This window comes from Lithobates pipiens, unplaced genomic scaffold, assembly GCF_037356315.1.
Source record: "Lithobates pipiens isolate NorthernLeopardFrog02 unplaced genomic scaffold, aLitPip1_a1.2 Scaffold_16, whole genome shotgun sequence".
In the NCBI taxonomy this organism is placed as follows: Eukaryota; Metazoa; Chordata; class Amphibia; order Anura; family Ranidae; genus Lithobates; species Lithobates pipiens.
The window spans coordinates 237,379,018-237,402,051 of NW_027507748.1; the positions used below are offsets into that span (position 1 = coordinate 237,379,018).

The 23,034-nt window shown below is 48.8% G+C and overlaps 1 protein-coding gene across 1 annotated transcript in view; it reads right to left on the reverse strand.

The window, feature by feature from the left end:
• Positions 1-23,034, reverse strand: part of LOC143984131 (C4b-binding protein alpha chain-like) — a gene marked incomplete in the record, with an annotated part of 258,170 nt that overhangs the window by 215,560 nt on the left and 19,576 nt on the right. The window contains 1 exon segment of the mRNA XM_077484441.1: positions 11,633-11,824. Within this exon segment, the coding sequence (XP_077340567.1) occupies positions 11,633-11,824 (192 nt within the window).

Here is a 23,034-nt window from a genome sequence, read left to right on the forward strand (position 1 = left end):
GAAAGATTCAAAAGTGTCTGATAATTCTTTCCTGAAAGAACTTAGTAGCTCTCCCTTCTGAGACGCAGGGGTACTGGAGGCTGCTTCTTCCTTGACTAAGTCGCTTATGCAGGACCTGCATAGCACCTTAGTCCAAGAATCTTTTAGAACATTTCTACATGATGGGCACCTCCTCTTGCTAGGAGGGGACACATGTTTGGTCTTTTCTTTTGTTTTCTGAAATATACCAAGAAAAAAGATGCCAAACCTGAGTTACAAAACACAAAGTAGACACAGGAAGATATGCTGCCAAATAGAACAGATTTTAACTGATTTCCCATTCCATTTGCTCTTCAGCCAGTGAATCCCCCCACAGACTCACTAAACAAACATTGAAAGCATTATTCCTACATAACATTTCTAGGAAAACAATGCTGCAGGCTTCCCCAAGTCAGGAAGGGAGAAAAAACAAACAAGCTCTAACAGTAATGACAGAGACCGCTGTCTCTGCTTACCTGAGCCTGGCTGACAATTGTGGCTCCTGCTCCTGCCACCGCCGATTGATCCTCCTCCATAGTCAGTGAGGATCGAATGGCGTCTGGGCGCTTTATCTGTTTGAATTTCTCCCGGAAGTGATGTCAGCCGAGGAGACCGGCCCCCTCTCCCTGCGTTCCAGCGGCCGGAACCGGAAGCCGCGTCGTCGAAAGTTCTGCCCCCGGCCGGAAATGACGCACTCGCCATCCGGACCCGGAAGGCATGAGCCTGACGAACGGCGCGAGATATGAATCTCGGCCGCGTACCAGACCCAGCCGCCGGTCTAAGGAAGGAGGAACCTCCACAGCCTGACCCCCCTGGGTATGAAGGAGAGCGGGCACCGAAGCGACCCCCGCGCGTGAAGGGAGGAAGCTTGGCCAGGTCTGTACCAACCGCGCAACAGTGGCATGCCTCAAACCCTCCCCACCTGGAGAGAGCGCAGCACCCCTTGGTTCCCTGCAGCGCTTCCACCATGGCCGGAGGAAACACTACAACTGAGGCCATGGTGGAAGTGTCCGGTCTTTTAAAGTGATCTGCAGTGTTTCCTGGGAAAATGGGTGGAGCTGCGCTCTCTCCAGGTGCTGTCCTGAAAGACGAAGGGAGAAAAATTGTCATTTGAAAAAATAAATAAAAATGTCCCTCTAAGAGCTATGGGCACTGACTTGGAGACAGGTGGGGGGCTGGGAGCTATCTTCCCCTCACTCATCCCCATGTCAGGCCAGGGACAGGTCCGGATTGCCGTTACGGACCTGGCTCCTAGATTCCAAGCAAATTTGTCAAGCCCTGCACTAGGTTATCCCCCACAAGGGTCTTGTGTAGGCAGAAATGGCAGAATTTTACCACAGGAAGTACTAATTTGCTAACATTTTCCTCAATAGGATACTGTGGCAAGACATTTAGGAGAGAAAAAAAATAAATAAATAAATAAAAAAATCTTCCCAGGTTGAGGACATTTTCCATATAAAAAGAGAGGCTCCACCAGAGACTGGAGGTCTTAGCCCACGTACACACGGTCGGAGATTTTGCCAACCAAATCCGTCGGATTTAGTCCGACGGATTGTGTCCGAAACTGTTGCATACACACAGTCGGGCCAAGTTAGCGAAAAATCCGATCTTTCAGAACGTGATGACGTAATTTCGTTACGATGGGACTACATTCAGGCTAGTAGCCAATAGCTTTGATGTAGGAATTTGATCTGAGCATGCGTGGCACTTGGTCCGATGAAAATGCTCTACACATGATCGGATTAGGTCCGTCCGGCCCAGTTGGTCGGGAAATATTTCCAACACGTTAGAAAATTGGGTCGGACGGAATCAGTCCGATGCATACCACACACAGTCGGATTATCCGACGACACGGTCCGATAAGACTCATTCCGACAGATTCTCCAACCATGTGTACAAGGGCTTACTGGTTTTGGGAATACGAGAGACCCCATACTGAATATGCCTTAAGGCGAGAAGACTCTGGATGCTCCAATGGTTAACAAGAGCGTACAGCAAACAGTAAAAACGTAGCAATGTCCTCTTTCAGGTTAGGAGACATCTCTATAGCAGGAATGTCATCCTCATCTGATGCTTCAGGAGGCGAAGGGTCCTCCTCTGCTGTCACCTCCTCCTCTGGCATTGTGTCTGGCTAAAGGGTTAAATCAAAGACAAATTCAAGAGTGGAGGTCGAAGGGGCATAGCTGTGAACCCTGTTAGCTATGGCCTCATTAAAATAAAATAAAATTCTGCCCATGAAACCTGACATTATGTAGAAAAAAAAAAAAAAAAAAAAAAAAAAAAAGGGGGGGGGGGGGGGGGTTGGGGGAGGAGAGGATTCTGGCAAGGCCAAATGGTCAGCCAAATGGCTAGAGGAAGGGCAGGAATTTAGGTTAGGGTAGTAGATGGAAAGGAGGCCCCTCAAGTGGTGCACCACTACACCCAAATTAGCTAAAAGCTAAGCCAGCACTAGGACACTCACCTGGCCTCTTCTCTGCGCTTCTACACTGCCAGGCCTGTAAAATGTGTCCCCAGAAATGTACTCCTATCCTCCATAGCAATGGAGCAGGGGGGCATATGCCTCAGCGCCACACACTTTTAGGACATAGTAACCCAGGTGTTGTGAGAATATCCTCTAGTAATATGCCCTCAGAGAAATAACCAGATGTTGCCATTCTGGAGAAGGGTCTGGGGCTGCGCAGTTCCAACGTACCCAAAGGAGAAATCTGGACAATATAAACCTGGTCTTCTGCACTGTACTAACCACATCATTAGCAAGGTAAAAAACAGGGAATTAACCACAGGCCGGGTTCCAGAACAGCCTTCCGCCCCACCAAGGCTCTGCCGAGTCGTCGTCCGATCTGAAAACCCACAAACAGACCCCACACAAAAAAAAAAAAAAAAAAAAAAAAAGCCACTCACCCAGTATGACACGTATAATTTGCTCTAGATCCAAAGACTATATCGTCAATGTAAACCTCTCCGTTTTCCATCTCTCCAGGGAATCCACAAGGTCTCTCTGCAAAAAATAAAAAATAGGATTTTTGTACTCACCGTAAAATCCTCTCTCTGCAATTCACTGACCAACACAGCGCCTAACTAAATGGGTTGTATAGCCTGCCATTAGGAGAACTAAGCAAAATTGTTAGACAATACACAGAACTTTAAATCCCGCCCCAGGTGGCGGACCCTGTGCTATAAACACTCCTCACTGCTTCCAGCAGCTTCAGTACGTCAACAAGCAGTATAAACTTAGAAAAAGGAGGGGTGGGTGCTGTGTCGGTCTGAATTACAGAGAAAAGGATTTTACGGCGAGTACAAAGATCCTATTTTCTGTTATATTCACCGACCGACACAGCTCCTCTCTAACTAAATGGGATGTCCCCAAGCAGTGGGGAAAAAAAATAAATAAAATAAAAACCCCACACCAGCATAAAAACTTCATCCACCATGGCAAGTGGGAACTAGTGAAACTAAACCCACAAAAAAACAGGGTGTGGAAAAATTCCACCATATAACCGGGTATCCTCAACAGGAGTGATCCAAGACCGCAACATTGCGCAAGTAATGCAACAGTGCATTAACAGTACTGCGCTTTATATATCGAAAAACCAGGAAAGAAACTCAATTGCAACTGCACGGCCGCCTGCAAAACTTTGCAACCAAAACAAGCAGCCGCCAATGCACCGACGTCTACCTTGTAGAACTTGGTGAACGTATGGACAGATGACCAGGTCGCCGCCTTACACACCTGAGCGACAGACGCTTGGTGTCGGAAGGCCCAAGACGTTCCGATTGCTTTTGTAGAGTGGGCCGTCACTGGAAAGGGGGGCACCTGCCCCTTTAAGGCGTAGGCTTGGACTACAAACTGTCTGATCCACCTGGAAATGGTGGCCGACGAGACCGCCATGCCTTTCTTGGGACCAGCCACCGAAACAAACAGTGAGTCTGACTTCCGAAAGGGGGCTGTGGCAGACAAGTACACCTTCAGAGCCCTAACCACATCGAGAGCGTGAAGAGCAACCTCCTTGGGGTGCTTCGGCTTAGGACACAACAATGTTAATATAATGACCCCATTGATATGAAAAGCCGAAACCACCTTTGGTAGAAAGGACGATCGCGGACGCAACACCAACTTATCCCTGTGGATGATCAGATAAGGTGACTTGCAGAATAAGGCCGCCAATTCCGAAACCCTCCTGGCCGATGTGATGGCCACTAGAAAGACCACCTTCTGGTAAAGGGTCAACAATCTCCCTGATATTCTCAAACGGCGGCTTCTGCAGCGCCGACAACACCAGGTTCAAATCCCATGGGGGTAACGGAGGGACTACATGTCGTACCCCCTGAACAAAAAAGGTACTCACTAATGAGTGAGACGCCAGGGGTCACTGAAAAAAAATAAAGAAAAGAAAAAACAGCCAGGGCTGAAATTTGCCCCTCAATGGTGCTCAACACCAATTTCTGGTCCACCCCATGCTGAAGAAACAGCAGGATCCTCGATATAGAAAAGGAGTGCGGATGCCACCCTTTCTCCTCACACATGGAGATGTAGGCCTTCCAGGTACGATGGTATATCTTCCATGAAGAAGATTTCCACGCCCTCAGCATAGTTGGATTTACCAAGTCAGACAGACCCCGGTTCCTCAGCACCTGGCTCTCAATAGCCATGCCTTTAAAGCCAGCGATTGTAAAGCAGGGTGAAAAGATTGGACCTCGAGATGGAGGTCCTCCCTCAGTGGCAGTCGCCAGGGAGCGTCTGCCACCAGACGCACCAGGTCTGCGTACCAGGGCCGCTGAGGCCAATCTGGGGCAACCAGGATTATGGGAATCCCCTCGGCTTCCACTCTGCGAAGTAGACGTGGCAACAGTTTTAGTGGAGGAAAGGCGTAGATCAGCTGGTACTGATCCCATGGAGCCACCAGCGCGTCTGACGCGTCTGCCCATGGATCTCTCGTCCTGGGCACAAATCTCGGCACCTTCCGATTGAGACGGGAGGCCAAGAGATCCACATCTGGCATGCCCCATTTCAGGCACAGCAGCTGAAATATCACCGGATGCAACGTCCTCTTTCTCCTGGGTCCAGCATCTGTCGGCTCAGATAGTCCGCCTGCCAATTTTCCACCCCCTGGATGTAAATGGCTGACAGGGCCGGAACGTGTCGCTCTGCCCACCGAAGTACGTTAGCGACCTCCCGAGCAGCGGCTGAGCTTCTTGTTCCCCCTTGGTGATTTATGTACGCTACAGCCGTGGCCTTGTCTGACTGTATCCTGGTCAGACGCCCTTGAAGACACGTCGACCACGTGTGGCGGCACAGCCTGATCGCTCTCAATTCGAGCAGATTGATCGGCAACTTGGATTCTTCCATCGACCAGAGGCCCTGAGTCGACTAAATCCCCATCACTCCACCCCAGCCAGACAGACTGGCGTCCCTTGTGATCACTGTACAGTTCAGAGGAAGAAACGATTTTCCGGACTGAATCACCGGGGACCTCAACCACCAGATCAGGTAATCCCTGACTGGTTGGCTCACCCTGATCTGCCGATCCAGGGACAACGGAGATTTGTCCCATTTTGTCAATATCTCCTTCTGCAGGACTCTGGTGTGGAACTGGGCATAAGGTACTGCCTCGAAGGAGGCCACCATGGGTCCCAGCACTCGCATGCAAAAAAGGAGCGATGACCATTTGCGGTTCATCAGTAGATTGCTGACTCTAGGGTCTGCAGTCAATTTGTCCGAGGGGGAGAAAAACCCTTGCTTTCCTGGAGTCCAACAGAAACCCCAGGTACTCCAGACACTGAGTTGGTACAACCAAATTCTTTAGGTTCAACAGCCACCAAATTCTTGCAGGGTCTGCATGGTGATCACCACATCCTCCTCAATTCTGAGGTGGAAGATACTCTCAGGAGGAAATCTAGGTAACCCACGATCGCGATCCCGCGCTGCCTCAGCAACGCCAATACTGGAGCCAGTACCTTGGTAAAGACTCGGGGGGGCTGATGTCAGGCCAAAAGGAAGAGCCACAAACTGTTAATGGGCTTCCCCTACTGCCAAACGCAGAAATGTTTGATGCCGAAGGCAAATGGGTATGTACAGGTAAGCCTCCTGGATGTCCAAGGACACCAGGAATTCCCCTTGATGAAGTGCAGCGACAACTGAGCGAACCGATTTCATTCTGAGCCTCTGCACCTTTACAAAGTGGTTGAGGGCTTTCAAGTCCAAGACTGTGTTTCCCAAGAAGGAAGGGGTACGTCCAAACAGATTTGAGTAGAACCCCTGGAAGCGTTCCGATTCAGAACCGGTACAATCAACCCCTGATTCAGCAAGTCCCTTAATGCTCCCAACAGAGCCTCCTGGCGAACCGGGTATGCTGGAGGGGAAGAATCTGTTTGGTGGCCAAGAGAGAAACTATCTTGTAGCCTGTGGAAATCAGATCGCAGACCCATTGGTCGGATAACCGGGAGGTTCACCGGGCTGCAAACTCCCAAAGACGACCCCCCCACCCGATAAGTGGGTGGGGGCAAACCTTCATGCGGAAGCACTTTTGGTCGCAGGCTTGCGGTTCCAGGGACGCTTCTGACCATCTGTGGGCGTCCTGTCGGGCTGGGGTCGTTTTGCCAAAGCACCGGGACGGACGAAAAAGCTGCTTGTGAGTGGAAAAAGTAGGCCCTTGCCTGCAGCGAGGCTCCTTGGCCTTCCTGGCCTGTGGGAGTAGTGTACCCTTACCCCCAGTGGCATTCTTAATAATGTCAACCAACGAGGCTCCAAAGAGCAACTCGCCAAGGAAGGGAAGATTCGTCAGGGCTTTCTTGGATGCCTGGTCAGCAGACCAGCATTTCAGACAAATTAGGCGCCTCAGCACCACAGCTGACACTGAAGCCTTGGATAACAGAGGGAGAGTATCCAGGGCCGTGTCACAAAACGTACTTAAGGCCTTGCACTAGTTGGTCTGCCAGCTCCATGCAGACAGGGGAGGCATTCTGCTCTCCCAATTCGCAGGGCAAAAGTTTTGCCCACTCAGTTTGTGTCTGCGACACCAGTACAGGTCGCACGGCTGACCCCACAACCGCTAAGAAACGAGCCACCGCCTCGGCCTTCCTAGCCGCGGGATCCCTGAATGCAGGAGTCCCCTCAACCGGGATGGTGGTTACTTTATTTAACCTAGATGCTGGTGGGTCCACGACAGGAGGAGCCGGCCACTTTTTGAGAAGGCTGTCCTCAAAGGGGTAACGCACTGCCAAATTTTTGGGGACCGAAGAGGTCTGTTGCGAGCGACCCCATTCCCTGTAGATGAATTTGTCAAAATAAGTCAAATACGGGAACACCTTAGGTGAACGTGCTGGCTTGCGGGACCCAAAAGGGACCGGTACATCAGCAGAGGGATCTGCTGGCCCCTGAATCTTCAGGGTATCACGCACAGCTGTGATGAGTGCTCCAACAAACGCTTCGTCACGCCCGGACCCGGTCGGGGAATCATCCTCACTGTCCGAATGGTCCTGGTCAGCCATGTCAGATAGGTCAGAGCAGGGGTCACCAGCCGCAGCAGGGCCTGAGTCTGCATCAGAGCTTTCCCCAGAGGACAGGGGGGAAAAAAATCGGGGCAAGGCTTTCCTTCCACGTGCCGCCTCTTAGCAACATAGGAGTTAAGGTCCGCTGTCAGGGTGTCCATGCGCACCACTCTAACCGCAGGTGACCTGGTTGCAATAGCCTGGATTTCGGGGGAAGAAACACCAGTTTCTGAAGCCTTGCTGACCCTAGCCCTTCTGCCACCTGCAAGGCGACTTAGGACAGGGAAGGTCCCACCCTCCTGCTGCCGCCACCGCATGGGCGGGGGGGGGTACTTAGCGCTAGACTCACTAGTTGCAAAAAAAAAGAGTGCTCAGGCTTCAAGAAAATGGCCGCCAATGAAACTAAATAGGAGATCCTAAAAGATGATGGCTGCTGAAGCTCACCAGGGGAATACAGGCTTTCCCACATCGAGGATGGCCGCCGGACAGCGCCATGCGGTGACAGAACAAAACTAGAAATGTGCTGCCTGCCTACAGCCCAAACAACCTCCACAAACACTTTTGGGACCCCCTAGACCGGGACCAGGAGCACCCAGCCCTCCTTTTTTCTAAGTTATACTGCTTATTGATTGACATACTGAAGCTGCTGGGAGCAGCGAGGAGGGTTGATCGCACAAGGTCCGCCCCCCCGGGGCGGGATTTAAAGTTCTGTGTATTGTGTAACAATTTTGCCTAGTTCTCCTAATGGCAGGCTATACAACCCATTTAGTTACAGAGAGGAGCTGTGTCGGTCGGTTAATTACAGAGAAAAACAAGGATATTAAATCTGTTAGCAAGACAAAGAATACATGCTAAAGTTTTTTTTATTTTTTTATACATGGAGAACAAGCCATATTATAAGGAACATATAAAAATGTTGTAACAGATTCAAAAGACCAAAACGTCAACATAAATGTTTAACAAAATGTTGTAAGGAGAAAAAGGTATTAAAGTAGATTATGTAATCGTGTCCATTTACCAATTGATGGCTTTTAATACAGGTCAAAGAATTTATATTCTGTCTATTCGGTCCCAAGATTCACACAAACTCGGCCACACAACACAGTCCTGTCTGGCAGGATAGTAGACCTGATTTTTCTCTACTGCAGTTAACACTCAGAGGGTCCTTCCCCAAGCCTGTTACTCAACAACAGACTGACGAGTTCACCTGGCTTTCATTCTGCACTGACCTGCCAGCATGTTCTGTATTAGCACATGAGCACTGAAGTACAGCTGACTTGCTCCTTGTGCTGCCTTTCCCTTTCCTAGTCTGAGCTCTGCTATACAAGGATTGAAAGACGCTGATGTCAACTCAAATTCAGGTACCTTCTCTGTTTGTATATAAAAAAATACAATTCATGATGTTTGAACGCTGTATAAGATAGTGTTTTAATATATGTCTGGAGTTAAAATAGAAAAGGAGGCAAAAAACATTTTCTCCATTTAGGATAGAGCAAGGAAGGGATATAAAACACCTGTCAGATTTTTTTTTTTTTTTTTTGCCCATCTGTGTCTCATTGCGGAGCTTCCTGTCCCATAGCCAAACAGGAAATTAAAGGAAATCTTTGCAAAGTAAGGGAATTACTTCGGAACCCCCCCCCCCCCCCCAGAACTAGTGTCCTTAGAAGAAGATTTCCCCTCTTACTTTTCTGGAGACAACCCAAAAAAGTTGTCATTTTCTCAATTTCACTTGATAATGATATGATAATGGTAAACAGGACAAAAACAGAAGCGAGTCTCCTTAATGGAGAACAACAACACCACACACACACACACACACACACACACACACACACACACGTAAAAGATCTAGATTATTAAAGTGGTTGTAGACCCTTACATTACACTGTGACCTACAGGTAAGCCTAGATTAAGGCTTACTTGTAGGTCCAAGAAATATCTCCCAAGCCTACACGGTTTAGGAGATATTTACCGAAAGACAGGCACCGCTGTCTACGGCGCATGCGCCGTAGACATCGGCGCGCAGGCACACTGAGCGCGGCACCGTCAACGACGAAGATGCCGCGCGTGGCGGCTCCCGTGCGCATGCGTGGGAGTGACGTCATCGGACTTCGCCGAATGACAGCGGCGGAGCAGAGAGACCCACCGAGAAGATGGATGCACCGGACTACAGGGGACAGCGGTGACTTTGCTGGCTCCTGTGTCAGGTAAGTGACACAATGGATTACTATGCGATGCATAGTAGTCCATTATGCTTTACCTTTGCAGGGAATGAAAGAGGAAGTAAACTCATCAGGGTTTACTTCCTCTTTAAGTAATGATTAAAGTAGTTGTAAACCTCAAGTATGAAAAAATGAGCAAAGCACGTCTCACTACAGTGTGTGCTGACCTGAACCCAAAGTACTAAATGTGGCTCCTCTCTGGTCTCTCCCCTCTCTGCACGAGTCACTTCTGACAATTTTCCCAACACAACAGCCAAGAGGGAGCAAGCCTGCCCCCTCCAGCTGGTAACTCATGGCCTAATCTTCTGATCTGCAAATAGTTCTAAAAACACACAGAAGAAATGTAGCAAATACAGGATAATTCTGGAGTAAGGCCCCTTTTACACTGTCGGACCGTTCAGGTCCGCCTGTTAGTTTTGACGGTGGACCTGAACGGGTGCTCCATGCTGGTCTATGGTGCAATGGATGTCAGCGGTGACATGTCCGCTGACATCCGACATGGTCTGATCCGCCAAAAGCAGACGGATGGCCCTACGTCCGGATTAGTCGCTGGCGGATCGGATGGAGAGAAAAAAAATAAATAAAAAAAAACAGACACGCTGTCAGTTTTCATCCGATCTCTCCATAGAAACCAGCAGCGCCGAACAAGCCCCTCCCCACTCAATGAGCGAGACCAGTCATCTGCCAGCTTGGCGGAGATCAACAGAAAGATCTCCCGCTGAGCTGGCGGACTCCGTGGAAGCGAATGAGGCCTAAAACAGGCAGCAAGAAAATATGAACGCTGGGAGAAAAACAGTCATCTAGTAACACAAAGAAACCCAAGGCAGAATGATACAAGTATTCTTTTGAAATAGAAAGGTTTACAAATGTTTGTGTTAGGATGCTTTCAGATTGGGGTGTCGGCAGTAAAGTGTTTACCGTCATTTTAGCTGAGGTTTTCGATAGATAGCGGGGAGCTTTTAACCCCTGCTAGCAGCCAAAAAAGGGTTAAAAAGGACCTGCAAAACGCTGCTGAAGCCGGCGGTTCAGCGGCGCTTCCCATTTATTTCAATAGGTAGATGTGGTTTAGGAGTAGTGTATACAATGCTCCTTCACCGCGCCAAAGATGCTGCTTGCAGGAGTTTTTTTTTTAATGTCCTGCCAGCACACCGCCTCAGTGTGAAAGCCCTCGGACTTTCACACTGAGACTGCAGGGGAAGACGCTTTACAGGAGATATTGTTTAGCCCAAAAGCACCTGAAAAACGCCTTAGTTTGAAATTGGTCTAAGTTCAAATTTCATCCTTATAGAGATTTTGTGGCTGAACTTGTAAAGACTGTACACACACACACACACACACACACACACACACACAATGTCACAGAGCTTGAAGAGTTTTGCCATGAATAGGGAAATATGACAGTGTTCAGATGTGAAAAGCTTATAGAAACCTTTCCCCATGAACTCAAAGCTGTAAACTACATCTGCTAAAGTAATGTATATTACATTTTTTTTTGTTTTTTTCTTTTCAATGAAAAGCTTTTATTGAATCCAAACACAAAGCCATACATTCAGCAGCGTTACTAGGTCTACAAAAGATCTGAGGCTAGAGCCCATAGCAGCAAAGTAAAGAAAGTCATACACTTGGGCGGGCATACACATGTATATAAATATACGTGTGTACTGTATATTGTGTATAAAATATAGCTACATATCTGAGTGTGGATCCTCACTTACATCAGGGTCCACAGAGAGCACCTTCCTTATATATCAGGGTTCCATAAAGAATGCAGGGCTCACCAGTGGCCAGCAACGCAGCCCCCAATGTAGTGTCCTCTGTCCCCTCTGCATCCCCCCCCCCTCAATAAAATGAGGCTGTAGATAAATAAAAAAAAAAAAAAAAAAAAATTAGGACAAAGTACTTACTCTGGCAGAATGTTTCAGAAGTTGACCATGTTGAGTTACTCAAGCAGTATATAATATTTTTGCTTCCAGGAACACGGATGTATCCGGGTATGCAGGTATAAGTTACATTAGCACCAACAGAAAAATTGTTTAGGCCAATAAACTGATCTCCCACAATGGCAAAGTCCAACCTCGGAGGTGCACCACAGTTCCCTATAAAAAAAACAGCACAAGATTTAATTGCTAAACAAAATAACCAGTTCCTATATTATGTAACAACATAGTCTCAAGGAGTAACCAATTTCTTGCAGTGACAAATTTATGAATAAAATTTAGAATATGTACTTTAAAATATATTCAACAGGCATTCATAGGGCAGAGCAGAACAGATATTACTAGACAATTATAAAAATATATGCAAACACCCCCACCAATTAGTATGTTTTTTGTTTTTTTATTATTTCTGTACCATTAGCCTTAGAGCTCCATTTTTAAAAAGTGTACCTACACAATTTTTTCTCCCCCATAAAGTTTTACTGCATTCGGAGGCTCTGTTGGAGAAATTCTGTCATCTCCTTTTGTAGAACTAGGTGGTGGTCAGGACAGGAAGTATGGGAAAAGCCCTCCAACAGCAACACTGACAGAAGTAAAAATGCTTCTTGAAGTTAGGTAGGGGAATGCTAGAACCTCAGCCCGCTTTTTATTGTTGTCTGTGTCCCTACTGAGATTTAAAACCTTATACCCAATATTAAGGTGAGGACATGTTGAACACTGCTACTAAACAATACATAAATATATACCGTGGCACGTATACAGCATCACGGTTTACAATAAAAGTGGCGTTATATAAACTTAGGGGGAAAAAAAAAAAAACACACACACACACACACACACCTTGGCTTGTTTTGACTGCAGCAGACACAATTCATACATTTGAATGTTTTTTTTTTAACTCTTTGCGCTGGTACCCTGCATATACACGTATCATAAAGATGACACAAGTATTTAACTTCCTTAGAGTAACAACGCTGTGGGTCTGGTATAGAGCACAGTCCTTTCAAGTTTGGATTGAACCACAGGGTTGTTTGGGGAGGCCGACCAAGACACTGTAGAAGTTTGAGAGACAATTATTTTACACAGGGAGAGTGAGGTACTTAGCATAGAAGTGCCTGGGTGGGCCGGAACTCACCCCATGTACATAATGTTGTTGAGGGTCTCTAGAGAGGAGGCGATAGCTCCTTCAGTGGATGTACAGGCATTTTCCGCAAATGGGTGCAGCCAGTCATGAATGTGGACCAATTGGGAGGCCAAACAGTATAAATAGAAGTTAGGGAACGCCAAGCCCGCCATATGCGTTGGCAGCCTCAACATCTCCATCGCCACCCTGGGGGCCTACTATTTCACAAGAACGTCATAAAGATTGTATCTACCTGAAGATAGACTTAAGGATTTTACATGGGGAGCTGGCTAGAATATAACAGCTTAGGTAGATACATTTTAAGGGTATTGGCGCTTCCCATAAGGTCTAAAAAAGGTAGGTCCATCCACTGCTTAGTTTGTAGTTGTAATTGGGTCAATATGGGACACAGGTTATTTTCAATATAGGAGGATGAGGGTTATAGTGCAGTTACCCTTAGGTATCCACAAAAGAGGACACTACCTGTAGTCTATGGTGCGCCAGCTCGATAACATAGGAGAAAGAGGATGCGTCTGTACCAAAAAAAAAAAAAAAAAAAAAAAAAATATTGGATTTTTGTACTCACCGTCAAATCATTTTCTTTGATGTTCATTGTCGGACACAGCGCTTTAATCTAGACCTTAGGGTTATAGCGTCACCTTTAGGAGAGAACTAGGCAGAACACAAAAAAAAAAAAAAAAAAAAAAAAACACCACAGCACCGCACAGGGGCGGTCCTACTGGCTATAACCCCCTCACTCCGCTTTCAGCAGCTCAGTTCATCAAAAATCAGTACAAACAGGAGAGGTGGGTGCTGTGTCCGTCAATGAACAGAGAAAAGGATTTTGTGGTGAGTACAAAAATCCTATTTTCTGTCGTTTGTTGACACAGCACTTTAATTTGGACCTTAGGGACATCCCCAAGCAGTGTCAAAAATGAGGGGTGGGAACAGCAAGAAAATAAACTCCACTCATAACAAAAAACTCCTCCTCAGAGTTGCAACCTCAAACAGCCGCCTGCAAAACCTTGCAGCCGAAGCACGCATCCAAAGATGTGCCCACATCAACTTTGTAAAATTTTGTGAAAATGTGAACGGACAACCAGGTCGCTGTCTTACACACCTGGGATATGGACGCTTGATGTCGGAAAGCCCAAGAGGCACCAATTGCCCTGGTAGAATGTGCCATGACAGGAAAGAGGCACCCGCTCCCCTATGGCATAAGCCTGAAGCACAATCTGTCTGATCCACCAAGAAATGGTGGCCGATGAGACAGCCAGGCCCTTCAGACCAGCCACCGATACAGAGAGTCTGACCCCTGGAAAGGAGGAGCCATAGCAGACAGATATACCCGCAGAGCCCGGACCACATCCAAAGAATGTAAAGCAACCTCCTTGGGATGCCACAGTCGAGGACATAAAGACGGGAGCACAAATGTCTTCATTTGGATGAAAAGCAGGCTGCGGACAGCACCACCTTATCCTTGGGAAATAAAGTAAGGAGACTTGCATAACAAGGCCGCCAACTCAGAAACCCACCTTGCAGATGTAATAGCCACTAGAAAGACTACTTACTGAGAGAGAGAGAGAGAGAGTGTCAACAGGATCTCCCTAATGTTTTCAAACTGCGGTTTCTGAAGCACCGAAAGCACCAGATTCAAATCCCGTGGGGGCAGTGGCGGTCGTACAGAAGGAGCCACATGCTAAACCCCCTGAACAAACATACGCACCAATGAGCGAGTTGCCAACGGTCGCCAAAGCCGATACCTGCCCCTTAATGGTGCTCAATGCAAGTTTCTGAGCTCCTGCTCACTGCAAAAAAACAGCAGGATCCTGGAAACTGAATATGTACGCGGAGATGTAGGCCTTCCACGTGCGATGATAAATCTTCCGGGAAGAAGACATCTGTGCCCTCAGCATAGTGGAAATCACCAAAGCCAACAGTCCTCAGTCCCTCAGCACCTGGCTTTCAACAGCCATGCCGTGAAAACCAGCAACGGTAAAGCAGGGTGAAGTATTGGACCTTGCGACAGTAGGTCCTCCCACATCGGCAGACGCCAAGGAACATCTGCCACCATGCGTACTATGTCGTCGTACAAAGGACGTCGAGGCCAATCAGAATCCCCTCGACCTCCACTCTGTAGCTGATGAGGGGTGGAGTCTAAACAGGTCAAAGGCATAAATCAGCCGATAATGCCCCCATGGAGCCATCAATGCGTGCGACGCATCCACCCAGGGATCTTTTGACCTGGCCACAAACCTTTGTACCTTCCGATTGAGCCGAGTGGCTAAGGAAGCCACATCCGGCATGCCCCACCTTAGGCAAATGAGCCAAAACACTTACGGATGCAGGGACAATGCCCCCTGGTCCAGCAACTGACGACTAAGATAGAAAACTGCATGCAGACTACGCCCGGAATGTATACAGCTGACAGAGCTGACACGCGCCGCTCTGTCCACTGTAGGATGTGAGACCTCCAGCTGAGCTCCTTGATTGACATACGCCACGGCATTGTCTGACTGGATCCTGACCAGACGCCCCTGCGACCATGTGGAGAGGCACCGCCTGATCATCAGAAGCTCCAGCACATCGGCAGAAGGGATACTTCCTTCGTCCAGCAACCCTGGGCCACCTGGATGCCCCAAACACCTCCCCAGCCGGTTAGGCTTACGTCCGTCGTGATCACCGTCCAATGAAGAGGCCGGAACGACTTCCTGGACTGGACTGAAGGGCCGGAGACCTCGGCCAGCAGAGAAGCAAATCCCTGACTGGCTGGCTCACCGAACGTGACAATCCAGAGCTGTCAGATTTGTCCCATTTTGACAGGATCTCTTTCTGCAAGACTTGTGTGGTTTTGAGCATGCGGTACCGACTCGAAAGTGGCTACCATGAGACCCAGAACTCGCATGCAAAAAAACGCAGCGACGACCATCTGTGGGACATCAATAACTAGTCTGCGGTGCAAAGTGTCTGCAGCTTGTCTGAAGGGAGAAAGACTCTCGCCTCTGAAGAGTCCAGAATCAACCCCAGGTACTCCAGGCGTTGAGTCGGCACCAACACTAACTTCTGCAGCTTCAACACCCAAACTCCCCGAGAGTCTGTATGGCGATAGCAACATCTTCCCTCAATTCTGAGGCAGAAGCTGCTCTCAGGAGGAGGTTGTCAGGGTAACCCATGACTGCGATCCCTCGTTGTCTCAGCAAAGCCAGAATTGGGGCCAGCGCCTTGGTGAAGACCATTGGCGCAGTTGCTAGGCCAAAAGGGAGGAGCTACAAATTGGTAGTGCTAGCTCCCGACCACAAGTTGCAGAAACGTCTGGTGTCTGATGCATATGGGGACATGCAAGTATGCGTCCTTAATGTCCAAAGACGTCAAGAAGCCCCTTGATAAAGCGCAGCGACCACGGAACGAACTGATTCCAACCTGAACCATCACAAAGCAATTGAGAGCTTTGAGATCCAGGCCGCTTCTACCCTGGCAACAAATTATTCCAGGACCGCCGACAGAGCGTCCATAGGCACCGCAGGTGCAGGGGAACCAGTTGCTAAAAACAGGAGTGTCTGGAGAAGTGACAGCCTGACGCCATGCCGAACTCACACTCGCCTGTCACCCTTAGGGACTTAAGACAAGCAAACACAAATGTCTACCCTCCTAGATGCCACAGACTGAGGGGCCCCCCCCCACAGGGCATGACCGACTTGAGGCTAGCAGAAAATGGCAGCCTCAGCGTAAAACGTCTGAAAACACTGGAAAAATAGCTGCCAGACTCCGGAAAAATGGCCACAGTACAAGAAAATAGCCGCTGCTACAGGAAAATGGCCGCTGCTCCCGCAACAGCCAGTCCCCACATGGCAGCACGCAGACACTCAAAATAGCAGCCTAAACAGAAAGAAAAAAAAAAAAAAAGAGGAGCGGACCACCAACTGCCCAGCGCAGCCCCCTGCCAGGACCCAGGGGACCCCCCCCCCTCCTGACAGGTATGTGCTCCGCACCCCCTTATGCCTAGTCACACACCAGCCCCTAGAATAGGGAGGTTAAAATGCAGGAAGAGAAGAAAGGGAGAGAGACCCCCTAGTCAACCTCAGGGAATGCCAAGCTGCTCTATCCTGCCAAGAGAGTTGGAACCATACTTACCGCTCCTGCAGGGAGTGCTGGACGCATTCCATAGACAGACCCATCACCCAAGCAGTACAGAGTGACTGTCGGCCATGGCACATTGACTCGGACAGCAGTAGCCTGGTCATGTGTGCCCTGGAGCATATAGCTTACTGGCCGGCCGCCCCTGGACCAGAACCGGGCATGTCATGGCAGACGTAGCTCGTAGCTAAAGTCTGCACACACGATGGCCAGGCTGGGGGGGGGGGGGGGGATCTATATTATCCAGCCTGTCACCCAGCATGGCTGTTTTTTTGGCTCCTGTGATCGGCAATAACGAAAAAATTCCAAGGACCACTGGTGTCAGGTACTCACCAGGGGCCGAAGTGCTGAGAGCGGCTTCCCTTGCAACTGGGTGCACAGTACCCCTAAGGATGGAACAGCGGGTACAGGGCACGGGTTGCCAGCAGGTGACTGGTATGCAGGAAGTCTTCTGAAGGAAGAGATGCCTGTGCAGATGGCCTTGGGAAATACTTGGAGAACGCCCGGCAGGGGTTCTAACACCTGATTTGTGTGAAGGTCTGGAAGAGGGCTTGTGCAGGATGGACCGGACCAGAAGGCAAGTAGCAAGCCAATCTGTAAAACAGGTAATAAAAGTGCAGAAACAGGCCGAGGGTCAAAACACAAGTAATCAGTCCAGGAGCCAGCAAGGATAATCCAGAGGCAGGCTGAGGGTCAAACACAGGTATCAGTCCGGGAGCCAGCAAGGCTAAGAGCAGGAAGTCCGTTAAACAGGAAATCTAGGGCCTCACAGTCCTCATTATCTGGGGGGGGCTGTAGCATGTCGGGCAGCTCTGCCTGTGTCTCGGTGCCATCTTGCCATCTGAAACAGGCAAGTTGTCCCGCCATGGATGTCTGTGCAGGTGGCCTGTATTTCACCATGGACTCCAGCCTGAAGTGTGACCACGACTGTGGGAAAGAGTTTGGTGCCAGTCCAGAGGAGAAGGGACCCAGGATGCTGTTCGTGAGTCGGAGCAGGGTCTACACGTCCGCTCACTCCACCATCAAGCCACGCCCCCACACATGAACTTTAATGGCACCCAAGTCTTAGTCCGTTGGGTTCAATATAGTGTTAGCCCATCCTTTGAAGCTATAACAGCTTCAAGTCTTCTGGGAAGGCTGTTCACAAGGTTTTAGGAGTGTGTCTATGGGAACATTTGACCATTCTTCCAGGAGCGCATTTGTCAGGCCAGGCACTGATGTGGACAAAAAAGGACTGGCTCGCAGACTTCACTCTAATTCATCCCAAAGATGTTCTATCAGGTTGGAGGTCAGGACTCTACGGGCCAGTCAAGTTCCTCCTCCCCAAACGCACTCATCCATGTCTATTGACCTTGCTTTGTGCACACTGTCATGTTGTACCAGGAAAGGGTAAGCCCCAAACTGTTCCTACAAATTTAGGAGCCTGAAAATTGTCCAAAATTTCTTGGTATGCTGACACCTTAAGAATTCCCTTTAATGGAACAAAGGGGCCAGGTCCAACCCCTGAATAATCCCACACCATAATTCCCCCTCCACCAAATGATTTGAAGAGGTGGCCCAAGACTTTTAGCAATATAGTGTGGATAAACAAGTTTAGGGGTAGAGGAACTTGACTGGCCTGACTGACCTCAACCTGATAGAACATCTTTGGGATGAAGTAAAGTGGAGACTGCGAACCAGGCCTTCTTGTCCACATCAGTGCCTGACATCACAAACGCACTTCTGGAAGAATGGTCAAACTTTCCCTAAACCTGGATTTTGACTGGGCCATTATAAAAACACACATATGCTTTAACCTAAACCATGTAATTGTAACTCTGGCTATATGTTTAGGGTCGTTGCCCTACTGGAAGTTGAACCTCCGCCCCAGTCTCAAGTTTTTTGCAGACTCTGCCAGGTTTTCTTCTAAGATTGCTCCTTTGGCTCCATCCATCTTCCCATCAACTCTGGCCAGCTTCCCTGTCCCTGCTGAAGAACAGCATCCCCACAACATGATGCTGCCACCATCATGTTTCACAGTGGGGATAGGGTGTTCAGGGTGATGTGCAGTGTTAGTTTTCCGCCATACATAGGGTCTTGCTTTTTGGCCAAAAAAAAATTAAAAATAGGATTTTTGACTTGATGAACTCCGAAACGGATTTTACAGTAACAGACACAGCGATTCTTTATTCAAAACAATAGGGTTATATATCACCCTCTACAAGAGTAGGAGACTAGGCAGGAAAATAAATAAATACATACACTCATTCGTTCATTGACAGTGCTTCCTTATTCTGAACCATAGGGATGTCCCAAAGCAGTGCCAAACATGAGGGGCAGCCAACAACAAAAAAAAAAAAAAAAAAAAAAACACACAGGCCAACCTGAAAATCTGGAGCTCAACAAGAACTGGTGCCCAACCTGAACAGCAAGAAAACACCATTCGTGAGGGGAAAAACCCTCTAGACCGCAGAACCCTGCAACCAAAAGAGGCATTCGCAGATGCCAGCGCGTTCACTTTGTAAAATTCTGTGAAAGTGTGCACCGGCAACCAGGTGGCCGCCTTGCACACTTGCGTCACTGATGACGGACAGCCCAGGAGGCACATGGTGCCCAAGTAGAGTGCACCAGCACCAGGAAGGGAGGAACCTGACCCCTGACAGAATAGGCCTGAGTCACCATCTGTGTCTGATAGAAATAAGAAACAACTTTTGGAAGGAAGGAAGGACAAGGATGAAGAACCACCTTGTCTTTATGAATCGCCAGGTAGGGCGTGCGACAGGATAGTGCCGCCAATTCCGACACCCTGTGAGCAGAGGTGATAGCCACCAAGAAGGCCACCTTATGTGACAGAGTGAGAAGGGGAATTTCTCCATATATGTTCAAACGGAGGCTTCTGTAGAACCGAAAGCACCAGATTCAGCCAGGCCGTTAAAACCAGCGACGGTAAAGCAAGGTGGAAGATCGGCCCTTGGGATAGCATATTCTCCCTGGAGAGGCAGCCAAGGAGTGTCTGCGACCAGACAAACCAAGTCGGCATACCAGGACTGACGAGGCCAGTCCGGGGCCACTAGAATGACCCCAATTCCTTCAGCCCTGACCCTGCATAACAGCCGAAGCAGAAGCTTAAGAGGAAAGGCGCAGATCAGACGATACAGGTCCCACAGAGCAACCAGAGCGTCTGAGGCATCTGCCAGAAGGTCCCGAGACCTGGCTACAAACGCCTGCACCTTCCCGTTGACACGGGATGCCATCAGATCTACCTCTGGAGAGCCCCAAAACGCAGACATATCTATTGAAATACCTCCTGCTGAAGGGCCCACTCCCCTTGGGCCAACATTTGTCGACTGAGGTAATCCCCCTGCCAGTTGTCCACCCCCAGAAAAGTGGATGACTGAGATGGCCGGGATGAAATGCTCTGCCCATCTGAGAATGCCTGCTACTTCCAGGCCCACTAACACACTCCTTGTTCCAGACTGTCTGATCGCTCGGAGTTCCAAGACGTGAGGTAGCCTGAGCCGAACTCAGGCCCAGGACGCCTCCCGACATGGACAGACTGGCATCGGTGGTACCCACCATCCAGTACAGAGGGAGAAAGGCTTCCCCTGCCGAAGAGCCAGGAAAGGAAGCCACCAGATCAGGGACCCTTTGGTTCCTTGGCTCAGCCGAATCTGACTGTCCCATTTTAACAAGATCTCCTTTTGCAGGGGTCTCTTATGGAACTGAGCCAACGGGACCGCCTCGAACATAGACACCATCAGGCCTAGCATCTGCAAGCAAATCCGAAGGGAGAGCCACCTGCTGGAGAGCAGTAAGTAGGTTGCCGCCTGTAACTTCTGGAGTTTGGAGTCTGAGGAAGGAACACTCTGACCAGAGCAGAATCCAGAGTCAGAGTCAGATAAACCAATTTCTGAATAGCGATTTCCACATCGAACCTCTCAGCAGTGGCAGAACCAACACCTTGGTAAAGACCCGAGGAGCGGGAGGCAGGACCAAAGGGTAACGTCGCAAACTGATAAATGCTCTCTCCCACAGCAAAGCGAAGGAACCGCTGGTGTTGTGCACATATCAGAATGTGCAGATAGGCATCCTTGATGTTGGAGGCAAGAAGGTCCCCCTGATGAAGAGATGCCACCACGGAGCGAATGGACTCCATTCTGAACACCCGCACAAAGTAGTTCAGGGCCTTGAGGTCCAAAATCGGACGTACTGTAACCCCTTTTTTGGGGGTCATAACCAGGTTTGAATAAAACACTGGAACCATCATCCCTTGAAGCAACAGGCCTTGCACTGCACCCCGGAGGGCTAACAAGCGGTCCGGAGACAGACGCAGATTGGACAGAAAAAAATCTGCTTGGGGAGACAAGATTGGAACTCGATCTTGTGAGCAGACAGAATCACTTTGTGGACCCACATTTTTTATATCAGAGAGGTGCACGGGCCTGGAAACCAGTGAAGATGCCCCCCCCCCCCCATCCAGACTGCGGGTGAGGGCACCCCTTTATGCCGAATGTACCTTAACTGGAGAACACCACTCTTGATTTGCCCGATTAGGGTCACTTGGAACCTCCCAATGGGGGCTTGAAAGACTGAGCCTTTATCAGTGGACCCTGAGGGATGAAAACAAAAAAAAAAAAAAAAAAAAAAAAAAAAAAAAAAAAAAAAAAAATGTGTGCTGAGAAGGACCACGCTTGCGAAGTGGCTCCTTCCCCTTTTTTGACTGTGGAAGAAAAGTACTCATTCACCCCTGCGACACTCTTAATGATATCATCCAGAGTGGCCCAAAACGATCGCCTTGAAAAGGCAGATCAGCTAGAGCTTTTTTAGAGGCCTGGTCCGCAGGCCAACACTTCAGCCACAATAACCGCAGAAGCACTACCGCTGAAACAGACAGTTTAGAAAGCAAGGGCCCTGCGTTCAAAGAGGCATCGCAGACAAAATTGGTCCATCAATTCAGTGAACGCAGGAGGAAACTGCTCACCCTCCAGGACACGGCGCAACAGCCTCTACTGTCAGTGTTTGAGACACCAGGGCATTTGCCAGGACCGGCCAAAGAGCAGAACCTGTAACAGTGAACATAGTGTGGCTCAGACTGTGCCTTCCTGTCAGCCGGACAGTCTTCAACCGGAATCATGGTGGCTTTGTTCAAATCGAGAGACCGGTGTTGGAGTGGAGTCGTCCACTTCATGAGAAGACTCTCCTCCAAAAAGGATAAAAACGCACAGTGAAGCACTCATTATAGACAAACTTGTCCAAAAAGGAGTGATAAGGGAAAACACTTGCCGCACGAGACGGCTTGTGAGTGCCAAAGGGGACCGTCACCTCCAAAGCAATCAGTGTGTCCACCAGCGCTTTCTTGTGCTCAGCCACCGGGACAGAAAAATCATCCTCGCTGTCCGAAAAATTTAGGAGCGCGGCTGCAGACCCAGCAGGATGAGTTTTAATGAGTTCAAATAGGCCAGAGCTGCATGAATGGGCTGTCTCTGAATGAGAGACAACTTAGACATCCCAGTTTGCTGCACAAACTGGGTGAATGAGTAAACCCATTGAAGAAATCTGAGCAGCAAGCACTTGGTTTTGATAAGTAAAGGTTATCTGTTGGCTGTACAAACCATGTGAACAAGCATTTGGTTTATTAACTATACGGTAAATTCGTTTTTCTGACAGCTGCACAAGTCAATTCTTGATTGGATGAATAGGGTATGGCTGGCCATTCCTTGTGCAAAGTGCCACTTTCAACAGGACCACCTCACCATCACTTCTGTTCTTTCAGGTAACTGCATAGACCTTCTCTGCAACACAAATCCACTACCCGTCTGCAATTTTACTCCTGCCTCTCCATAACCACTGGTAACTGCATAGACTCCACTTTTCTCTGACTGAAATCCACCTCGGCCTTGTAAGACTTTGAAATGGCTGTCTATACTTGTGCGTTTGTTTGTTTTTTGGAAATGACACTTTTGTATTATGCTGCCTTGGACAAGATCAAACATTTAACCTTATCCTGGTGTCCCCTCTTGCTTTGCACTCTGTCCAGGCCAATTGTAAATGCCCACCTTCCCTATGAGCCCGTTTTTAGCAGCTCCTAATTGAATAATTATCAACCTCCACCTACACCAGTTCAGTATACGTT